Source organism: Wyeomyia smithii, chromosome 2, assembly GCF_029784165.1.
Source record: "Wyeomyia smithii strain HCP4-BCI-WySm-NY-G18 chromosome 2, ASM2978416v1, whole genome shotgun sequence".
NCBI classification, from domain to species: Eukaryota; Metazoa; Arthropoda; class Insecta; order Diptera; family Culicidae; genus Wyeomyia; species Wyeomyia smithii.
Genome location: NC_073695.1, coordinates 196313307 through 196325403, shown reverse-complemented (window position 1 = coordinate 196325403; position 12097 = coordinate 196313307). Strand labels below are relative to the sequence as shown.

Here is a 12097-nt window from a genome sequence, read left to right as displayed (position 1 = left end):
TTGTTAGGATGGACAGAGGCTTGGTATAGTAGAGCAGTAAGCTTGAAACGGAAAGGTAATTACACACAAGCACTGATATGAATGATGAGCGTATCACTTATTTCAATAGTGTTACTGCTAATAATATAAAGTGCGGAGTACAAAAAACACCTGGGCAATATCATAATAGATCTAAGCTCTGGTCGCAGTGATGAGTCCACACAGAAAAAAAAGTACTGAAATCATCCGAACGATGATTTTATTGAAAATTTGTTATGTCTGTTAGTCTGTGATTGCACCATTACCACAGACGACAAGCTCACGTTTAAAAGCCACGTCAACTATGTCTGTAAGACGGCTATTGCAGCACTATGTGGCACTATGTCGCTCAGTGATGTATGACATCAAGCGAAAACTCCTTGCCAGTATGGTTCGAAGCCTTAAGTACTAACAGTTATCGTTGGAAACTGAAAAGTACCTACAGTGCCTACAGTGCCTCTGTGCCTGAGGGTTGGGTGTGCGTATCGTTCAGTGCCATACGACGTAATCTGCGTCTTATCCGGCATGATGCCTATCAGCTTCGCCATTTGTTTCTTCCGCACCTTCATATATTTTATTGAGTTTGTTTTTGACATGACATGAAAAAAGGCGGAGTCTCTTGCAACATAAAGGTTGGAATGGTCAAAAAGTGGGCAAACAAATATGTGTCATTTTTTATTGAAAAATCAAATCATGCTTATTTGTCAGGTTCAATTCGTACAGAATGACGCTTTCTCTTTAGCGAATGCGAATTGCCGGACCTTTCTCTTGACTTCTTCCACCAAGTTTTGTACAGCCATCTTGGTCACTTTGTTCGCCGCAGAACACCAGTTAGCCTTGAATCTCGTTAACAATTGTCTTCTGTCCCTTTTTGAGGTTCCGGTTGACGATAGCCCATTATTTTTATACAGGGTGGAGCTCTGGTGTGTTAGGAGGATTCATGTCCTTTGGCACCACCTGGAATAGATGGCCTGCCACACGAGATATTTCTTTGTAAACTTCGACAGCTTAATGTGTATGAAAATCTCTGCCACCTTTCCTTTCCCAGTTGCCATATAATATTCCCATCCAGGAAGCTGTTTAAAGTCTGCCTTGACATATGTTTTATTATCCTGTACCACGCAATCAAACTTTATCAGCATATCCACGTACAGCTTTCGTGATCGTCGTCTGGCCGACTTGTTCTGCTCATCGTCCCGATTTGGAGTCACCACCTTTTTGTAAGTCGATAGTCCGGCTTATTTTTTAGCTCGATTCACAGTTGTAGACGAAACTCTCAGCTTGCTTGCGACATCTCGAACGGAATGGTTAGGATTCCGCTTGAAACTGCTGGCCACTCTTCTCGTCGTTTCTGCGGCCTTCGGATTTCGATTTCCCCCCGATGCTATCTTCCTGGCAGTCGACAAACGTTCTTCAAAGACTTCAATTACATTGGTGACAGTTGATTTTAACACATTCAACAATCTTGCTAACTTGGTATGCGAGTAGTTCGGATTTTGGCGATGCATGAGCAAAAGTTTGATGCGTTGCTTCTCTTGCTTCGACGCTATTTTCTCGACAGAAGAGCAAATGTCAAAATCAAACACAAAGCATGCTACTATAGACCGATTCACGTACGAATGTGTTAGTGTCACTCGTTGAGGAAAATATTTACAAATCGCTGTTTTTTCTGCAATGTTATGTTCTTAGCAGCTGGACAAATATTCATTTGAACACGTATTATACACTGAAAAAAATCACACGCTCATACCAAATGCCCTTTACACATGAATATCAATTAACCGACCCAATCATTTTAACAGGTCGACCCATATTGATTTTAAATGGAATTCACGGTATTTCGACTTGTTTTAACATTGAAATTTGAAAGTAAAAAGGTTGATTTTGGTATGCAAGACATGACAAACCGACGTGTAAGACACTTGATTTTGTGCTGTGAAGTGAAAGTGTAATCCACTTAGATATGAAATGTTTCATCTATTAGCACAGAAGTAAGTGGAATCCACTTGGCAGTAACGTGTCGATTTTTTTATAGTGTATGTTTTGAACTCATTTCTGAATAAATTTTTCATTTGTGATCAGGAATCGGAAGGAGCTGCGATGGTGCGATGATTTACATTTGGAGGAAACAAAAACAACTTTACAAAGGTTTACACGTTTACTAGTGTGCGTATGTGAAAAGTCACTTATCTCTATACACACCTAGAAACACACAAATCTTTAAAATAAGGGGTGCTTAGGTTTTTTTTAATACACGATTAACATAATACGGTAAATTTAGGTTTTTTGACCGTAACAACCTTTAAGTCCAATATAAACATCGCGAACAAAAAGCTTACTGCTTTTCCAACTGATTTTTAGTTAATTTTTTCTCTGGTTTGCAATTGAAAAGATATGCTCTAAGCAGTAGGGTGTGGGACTAGTTCGTCAGGGGTTTTCTTCGTCATATTTTTTTCTTCATTCTAATGAGAAATATATGACGAAGAAAACCCCTGCCGAAGTAGTTCTGTCTGAGTTCATCACACTGGATGCACCAATTCAGTTTGTCAACACTCCCCGAAAAAAGTAAAATAACATTCATCCAACCGCTATTAAATCTTAAGAAACATGTTAGACAAATTTTTAACGCGATGCATCTTGTGAAATATTAGACGAGACAAAATCTTAAACTCAAATATCTTGAGCTTATTATTTGTTGTTTTAAAGATTCTCTTGAGGTTTGTACGACAACACAAAAACCATTTTATCGATTTATCTGAATATAAATGGTGACGAGCAGAATTTTAATAAATCATCTACGGCTTTTGAATGTTACTTGCGTTGTAAAAGCTATTTGCCGAATTAGCGATTAGCGTTTCGAAGACCAAGGTTGTAGCAACGCCAGCTCAAGATTTAGTGAATTCGGTAACAACGACTCAGCGTCGCTAATAAGCGAATGAGCAGAGCGGTGCCCAGCTTTGATAGTTTATAGTTGTTTTATAATTTTGGCAGCATATTTTCATAATTCAAGTAACGCACGAAGTAACCTAAAGTATCCTGACTTCCACAAATCTATCTCTTCAATCAAAAGCTAATAATTATCTCTAAATGATTCAATATGTCTAGCATCCAATGCTATATAAAATGCAATCGTTTTTTTCTCAATAATAACACAAATGTTAAAATGTTTTTGGGCCATCAACATACCACGTGGACAGATTTTAAACGATTTTGACCCCCCCTCCCTCCCGTGGACAACTGCTCATATAAATTCTTTTTTCTTTTGTGTGGACCGTGGACATGACACATACCCCCCACTCCCCCCAAGCTGTCCACGTGGTATGTGGATGGCCCCTTTTATGTTTTCATCACACATTTAAATTTCATTTCACTTTAATCTTATCCAACACTACTTGGTTTAAGTTGATGTGACACTAAGCTTTTGAAAATACACAAACAATAAACTGATCACTTATACTAAAGTTCTGCAAACAGTTTCAGTGTACATTTGGAACTAAACTAAACTTTTGTTCATACTCACATCAACATCAACAGAGCGCTTTTTCGGACCTGCAAATCGAACTAAAAAATTGAAATCAAACCTAATAGAGAGAAAAAAAAATCATTACAACACTGAAAAATAAACATACACCACCACATTTCCACACGAGAAAGAATCAAACATTTCAAACTATAATTAGTATAACAATTGAATACTCTAGGCAAGAAGCAGCATCAGTGCATAGCGAACTCGGCATTGCATTTCCCGACTTACGGTAATAGAATAATCACAATGGTAACATAAAGACAGGCAGGAGGGTGTAAAAATATATCGCAGAAAATCACCTATTTAGATGGATGTTTAGATAATCGATATTTCGAGAATGCTCTTTTCTACAAACTTCAAACAGCAACAGAAAACAAACAAAAATAAATCATAAAATACACAATTAAAAAAAGCGCATAATACAAAACTCAGCCAAATCATGTGACTAAGTAGTAGTATATCAGTAGTAGCGAAAAATAAAGCTGACGGACATTACACTTCGGAGAAAAAAAATGGTTGTTTCTTTCCTACATATAGAAGTATTTTGTCGCCGACCGGCGCGTCGGAATGTAACCTATTTTTTCGCATGACGGACAAACGCGGTAACGCTGGAAGGAAGAAAAAAAACAAAACAAATGCACACACAGACACTGCAAACTGACATACAGAGGAAAATTTTATATTAAAACATGCCTAAGTATCCTAAGAACGACGAGAGAATTGAGGTTATCATATAGTATTTGTGGAAAACTATTTTTGTTCTTTTTTAAACACGAGTGGATTTTTCCTAATTATTCGCCGCATAGTTGGAAGGGATGTAGCGCTAGGAAGGCAAAAAGAAGTAAGATGTATACAATGTTTGTGGAAGAAAGGTTAGAAAATATACACAGAGCAAAATAAATGGAAGTGTTTATTTTATAAAAGTATTATACGGGTATGCCAAAAATATTATAATTAATATCATTATAATTGATTATTGATTGATTATTGATTAATATTATTGATAATGTGACAAATTAGGTTCAAATGATCTATATATGAACAAGAAATAAAAGTATATAATGAAAAGATTAATAAATAAATGTATGTTTAATAAAAAAAGTAATTCTTGTTTCATTCCTCAACAGCCTCAACCATTTTTGCAAGTCTCGTTTCGTTGCTCCTCCTTCTCGGGGTTGACCTCGACGGTGTTAGTGGAACCGTTTTCGTCCGCTTCCTCGCTTTCGTCTTCCTCCTCGATCACCGATGGGACGTGGAAATTTTCCTCCAGCTCCGAGTACTCCACAGTGGTGGTTTTCTGGACACGGCTAGCCAAAAACTGAAAATACATGCGAACAAATAATAAGCTTGCCTCAGGTCATGCCTTCAGCTCATTCATTATCGGACGTCGTACGGACCAGTTGGCGTCTCATTTCGGCGGTAGCAAGCTTCTCCTCCAGTTCCTCAAGGCTCGGTGTATTAGACGAGGTCTCTTCCAGCCGCTTGAGGCGTTTTGGGGGGTGCTTTTTGATAAGACTTTCGTCCGGGCTTTCGTCATCTAGCGGAATTTCGAATGCTTCCGGCGGTGCTGTGGATGAATAATGAAGCTCGGCATTACTAGACGATTTGTAAAGGGATATATTTTACTGGCAGAGGTAACTTTCGCCGGTTTTCAGCTTAATTATGGTGAACCCATGATTAGAAGATAATAGCAGTAGAATTATGGTTTTCCCAACCGATGATGCAGCACGGAACTAGTAATTTATTACCAGATTACGTGAACTGTTTTTGAAACAATCTGCCGGACCATTTTAATGAAATTTCATAATCGCAAATCTTACTATCAAAAATATGCCTGCTTAATTATTAGCATTCAAAATATTTTTTTCCCAATCGATATGAAATTTTAATGTAAAAAATTGATCGCGTGTATGTAAAACAAACATTCTCAATAAAAGAGTTCCGCACTACCACGTTTGGGAAAAATGGAAGCAATTAACGTAGAAAATTCTAATAACTCGTCCAGCGTTACCGACGTCATATCCTTGCATATCGCTAATGGTTAATATCCACGGTTCATACATTTTTTTTTTAAATTTATATGGGCTGTTGTCCACGGAGGGGAAGGGGGGGTCAAAATCGTTGAAAATCTGTCCACGTGGTATGTGGATGGCCCCAAATATGTTTTCTCAGTTTAGTTAATGGCGATAAAAAGCGGGTAAAATCAAAATCTTCTGGAAGATCAAAATAATTACCGTTTTATTTCAGGCTACTCAATTTTTTTTTAAATGTAATCTTAGTTTAACCCAGTCTCAAATTCAAGTTTAATTTTCTCATAAATGGCCATCTCCTAGTGTAATTTGTTTTTTGTCTTAGATTTGGGAAAAAGTTTAACCTCATCAAGACGTTTTAAACAAGATTTTCAGTGTTCTGACCAAAAGAAACAACCAGGAACTGAATAACAATATCAGCTGATTACGTTGAACTAATCCTACAGATATTCTCAATTTCACTCAATACTTATCCCAATTTATATGTAATAACTATGGATATCAATTGATGCAGAAATAATTTTAATTGTAGATTTGGAATCGAAATACAGTTCCAGAGTTGCTAAATATTTTAACAAAATTTTCACTTTACTCAGTGTTTTTTCCTCGATAAAGAATAAAATAAATTATAAAAATTTATTACTTCGTAAAAATGTCGTTACGCTGCAAATTTTAAAATTGCAATTGAACTTCGCTGTATGGGGCGGGCTTTGGAAGTCAATTATCATGATCAGAAAGTCGCAAAAGATATCTGAATACGTTAGCGGTAAACACCGAGGCTAAAACTTCAAAAACAAAAAAGTTTGGAAGACGCTATCCATCAGAAATTTGCAGATGTTCTAAGCATAAAAATTCCTCATTTTAAATGTTCAAAGTTAGTTATTGGCTTGAATTGTCAGATTACCAAATATCGCAGTTTTTTGACGTAGAATTATGTCTAACGACAACATTCTGAGAGAGGGGTAAAAATGAAAATCAAAACATCAAGAGTGTCTCAAATTTTTTTCAAACTCAAATGGGTAAAACTCAGTTAGTTTACATCGGACTCTTTTCATTCTTTTAGCAAGCTATTGAAAACTAGCTTTGCGTCCACCCAAATGCGGAAAATTGTGGTTAAGTGATGCTATTATAAATGTATAAATGAGATTTTTTCAACTATCATCACATTCATTTGTACCGGTAGAAAACAAGTCATCTGAAGCAGAGAGCTGAACTTTATTCTGTCCTTGTCACATACAGACTGGTACCAGTAGAGGTACAAGACTTCGGAGCAGACAGCAGACCGATCAACTAATTACGAGATCGCTTTCTGTTCGCAATGTTAACAGTGGCTCGACCTTTTTCAAGTTGTGTTATATCCCCAGATCCGCAAAACACAGAGACTTTACGTTTCATTTTACGAAAAATGAATCTCATTTCGTGTTGGCAACCAGTAGAACTAGTGCTTTATCGGTCCTCTGAACTAAGCAACAAAATTAGGTGTCGTGGAAGGAGAACAATCAAATTCTCTTCTCTGGAAGTCAATTTTTGTTGCACTGTGTTATCAACGAGTTCACCAAAATGCGCGAAATTGTGATTGTATTACGCTATTGCACTACTGAAAAATGTGGAGCTTTGTTTTGAACCCAAATTGGAACCAGAGCTTAAAATAAGGTCAAATATCATCTAGTCGAGTTGACCAAGTCGACCCTAGAATGTCTGTATGCAGAGTGGCGACCCTGTCAAAATTGGAACAAAAAGTTTCTGTCAGTGTCATCCCAATCGAACAAATAGCCTATTAAACTCCTGCGGAGATAAGAGAAAGAATGTTCAGTGTTACCAGCGTTACCTTGGATGACATGCTGCCACTCTTTATACGAGCACTTTAGTCGACCCCAGATGCCATTTTGAATCATTCCTGGGCCATGTCGTCTGGTTGAGGTAAGTTTTTTAGGGGCTTATTAGGGAACAAGTTTAAATGTCGGAGCTTTTTTATGAATTTTACACACAACCCTGAACCGATTTCCACCATACAAGTCCCTTTCACAGAGGAGGTGGTTATAAAACTATTTAAAAGAGGAGGGACAACTGATGAAGAAGGGAGGGGTTAAAAATAAGGATTTTTCGTGCATTATGGAAACTTATTGAATTAATTTGATGACTTTCGGGTCCTTGGTTATGTCTGAAGGTCAGTAGTTGATATAGGGAGACCGTAACATTACGCCATTATCCAACTTCCGATTTCTGAGAAGTAGTATAAAACTGTGAAAAACATTCATAAACAAAGCAAAGCCTTGGTGCTACATTCCGATTCGGAACTTGACCTTCTGTTTATTTATACACAGACTTCGCAGCCGACTATTTAGTGTACAGGACAATTGCGGGGCTAGCGCTACGATCCTACTGACACTAACAGTCTCTCCCGAGACGAGACTCGAACCTACGACGACTGGCTCGTTAGGCCAGCATCGTACCTCGAGACCATCTGGGATTCATAAATATCACAAATAGTTGTATTTTCGGAATCAGGATGACGCTAAGATGCTGAAAATCGGTGTACAAATCTGTGTAAATCAAAAGTGATGTATTTACATATTAGAACTGGGACTACACCTACTTAGGAACTTGTAAAAGATGCCTGATGCCATATGAAGGTCAAAATGGCGTCTACGGACTTGCTAAAAGCTGTGAAAAGCTTATGAGAATGTAAAATACTGTTCAATAATTTTGGACTATATACTTCGTGATTAGGGCGCAAGATGGGAATACGAACAAAAACGAGGCAACGATTCGCCCTTATCACGAAGTAGTCCAGAATTAAATTGCGAAACGCTAAAAAAAATCCACCAAGAGCCTAGAAAACGATGTCTAAGAGTTTGATAGACAGGGTATATCAAAACATGCAATTTGCTTTGATTAGTTGTTTGAACGATCGCTTTTTTTTAGAAGCCACCACTTACGAACACGTTTCATGACAAGTGATGGAAACGAAACGAATAAACGATGATTGCATCGTTTAATCTCCACATGTACACATCATCAAGTGTACAGACCGCGAATAAACTTGAATCCTCTCAACCCATTATGAAATGATGATATGATGCGTAGGTTTCTGGGAGGAAACAAACACATGACTAGACTACATCTGCTCTGAGAAGCGATTCGATCGTTGCGTATGTCTTTCCATATGCCGGTCGTTAGGGGAACAAAGAATAGCAGCAGAAGAATGTCATGTCGCCTGAGCAGCAGCAGTGGTATGCTGCGGTGAGAGGGAAAGTGTGGGGGAAGGGATTATTTCGGCAGCGGTTGACTTGAGCGAGAGTAGGAGAGCATACATTGTCATTTTCTTTCTTTTTCTGACAATCATATTCATGAGTCAAATAAGTAAGAACATAACAAGATCTGATCGCTCGGTTTAACAGAGACGAATAAGTTGTACGCACTGAGAACCATATGTTGTGGTGTACACTAACGACAAGCAATCTATCGTAAAAAGGAAAGCAAAGAGAGAGAATCAACACCGATACTTTGTTATTCGTATACTGACGACGATGTCAACGCATCTTAGGCTTGCTTTATATGTATTCAAAATCGCTAGAGGTGATTTTTTTCCATCGCTGTTCATGACACATGTCTTGCATTATTTAATAACGAAAAGTAAAATCTAGCATTCTGGATGACAAATACTTTTAAAGAAGTTGTTGAAGCTGAACTTTTACCAAAGAAAAATTTGATCACTAACGTCTATCGAACAAGATCAAGTGGCATCCATAAATCACGTAACGCTTATTGGGGGTTGGGGGAGTACCATTGAGCGTTATAAATTGTTACATAAGGGGGGAAATAAGATCAGCGTTATGCAGCAAAAATTATTTTGAGAGGCTATAAATTTACTCCAAAGATGAGCACTATCAAATTTATTCTATATGCATATTAGGTAAATTTTTCTACTGAGTTACTTTTGTTACATATGGAGGTGGGGATCAAAAAATGTGTTTTTTGCATTACGTAACTTTTGGATGTCGCCTAAGAGCTTCTAAAATCTATCTTTCTGAAAGTCGAGGGAAAAAGTGTTACGAAAAGTAAATGATGGGGAGGGAATGGAGAAGATGGAAAGTTGAGTCGATGGCTGATTTGGAATAGAAAGTGCTTTGAATAAATAGTTGGTGGAGCGTAGACTCACGATGAAGAAAGAGAGAATAAGAAAGAGAGAGAGATATATATATAAAAGAAAAGAAAGAGAAATAGAAAAGGACAAAATTAAAAGGAAAAGAAAAGAAAAAGGGATCAGGAAGCAAAAGCGACATTCAGATGAAGAGAGAGAGAATGTGTTAGAGTTGAAATGGAGATAATTAAAACCTAACTTCCGAAGAAAAAAGATACTAACAGAGAGATAAAAAATGTTTTTACTGTAATTATTTGCTGAAATTCATTCACATCGATCTTTTTCAACATACGTAACACGATTCAATAGAGACAGAGAATCAATTTTCGGGCTTAATCAGTCCTCAGTAACATTAAAGTCGCCGTAACAAAAAGAACTAATATCAATTCTCGTGTAAAATCGGGTACTCAGCTAGTTTTAAAATATGTTTTGGGTACTCACGCAAAATTATTCCGAGTAATAAACGGAACTTTTAAAATACGAGATACGTATACTGACTTGTTCCATGTCGTCAATGATAAACTAGATACTAGTAATTCATTCTCGTTTGAGTTTTGATTTGTAAGCTCAAGCTCAAAACTGCATTGAATTCATGGAATCATGCAAAGATGCGTGACAAATTTCGTAATTTTTTTTATGAAATTCTCACAAATTAGTGTGGATATTGCCAATTTATTTTTTTTGTATGTATGTATGTTCCAGCATAACTCTTGAACCGAATTCCACTAATTTTGGCATACGAGTTTCTTTCACAGAGAAGGTGGTCATAAACATATTTCGAATATAGAGGGAGGAGTAATCCCTGAGTCCTAATTGATAAATAAATCATGATTTTTCGTGCGTTACGGGAATATATTGATTGAAATCGATGATTTATAGGGGTATCCGATGCCATTGCAATTTGTGGAAAGCTAATAATACTCAAATATTGGCATTTTCGTGAGAAGGGTGACATTTAGGCAGGCTGGGGAATAATACTCAATAGATTGATGGAAGTGGTGCGAAAAATTGGACACACCATTCTTATCGAATACCTTTTTGAGGAAAGGATTCTACCAAAAGTGAATCGACATGTTCCGGAAATGGAACAAAATTGTTGTAGGAGGGTACACCTAAGATTGGCCCCTGATTAGAAATGTTTGATTCTCTTATAACCTGGTTCAAAATTATAACATATTAACATACATTTTACATTTACGCAGTTGGTTCTCAGTGCTTAGCATAGACGCGAATTTTGGCATGTTTCCCCATCTGTTCCATTCGGATACAAGGAATCTAGCACGTTTCTCCATCTCTTTCCCTTAGATACAAGATTCCAGGAGTAGAAAACGTAAGCCTAACTGGAGCAGAACCATCTTGCGGAGCTGTATGCGGAAGGAACCTGGGGTCCTTCGGTTGTATTTCATCGGCCCGAAGTGAAGGAATTAAATACAATGTACATTTCAAGGGATCTGACTAAACGATATTTAGCCATGATCGAGATCATCAAATATCAGCTCAAATTAACTACGAGTTTCAGTGCCTGACCTCAAGCCAGCAAACGAGAGCTTTTTACGGTGGAAGTGTACATTCCAGCTTGCGTAGTGGAAACGGTGAGGTTAAAGGGCGTCCACATTTCAGTTGGACAGAAAAATCGTCATTTTAGACGCTCCGTTCCCTCTTGTGGACAACCGTGGACATTGACAACCCCCTCCCCCTCTTTTTCTTCGTGCACATTACTCTTATAAAAAAAATAATTAAAAACCTGAATTAATCCACTTAGCAGTGCAGAAACCTTTGTTATACAAACTATTACTACACATAAACTTTTTAATGCCAGTAAACCATAAATCGTTTAAAATTTAATTTAAAAGATAGTTTTCCAAAGGATGAATCGAAAACGATCATCAAATACTGTGAATGTCATCACTGGAATCTGGATTATATTTTTTCGACTCCAAACCATTTTTTAAGCTGTCTAGGATAGAAACAATTTATGAATTTTCGACATAACCGAACGCCAAGAAACAATAAAGATAACAATGATGCAGATTTCATTATAGATCAGCAAATATGTTTGTTAGTTCATTGCAATACTATTGAAATGATTCCTCATAATCCAAGCTTAAACACCACAATGGATTCGTTTACAAAAGTCACAAAATCTAGAAAAGAACATAATGATTGTAGATTATGAATCAGCATCGAATATTTCCTACGAATTGCAGCAAAGTTCTACAAACTCGCTCTCAAGAAATTATAGATCAGAATTATATAGGAACGCGTTGAATGCTTTGTTACAGTGTAAAAGTTACTTGAATCATGCGTGTGATTATTTCAAGAAATCAATACAGTGTTGAGAAGTCACCATTTGTGATTGGACACACATACTCATTATTC

General features: G+C 37.1%; 1 protein-coding gene across 1 annotated transcript; it reads right to left on the bottom strand.

Moving 5' to 3' along the window:
• Positions 1 to 4427: 4427 nt before the first annotated feature.
• LOC129725895 (uncharacterized) lies at positions 4428 to 5157 on the bottom strand (the record flags this gene model as incomplete). Its single annotated transcript, XM_055682293.1, has 2 exons — positions 4428 to 4862; positions 4942 to 5157. Coding segments are annotated over 2 exons (405 nt in total), but the record flags the coding sequence as incomplete, so codon positions are not given.
• Positions 5158 to 12097: the final 6940 nt, after the last annotated feature.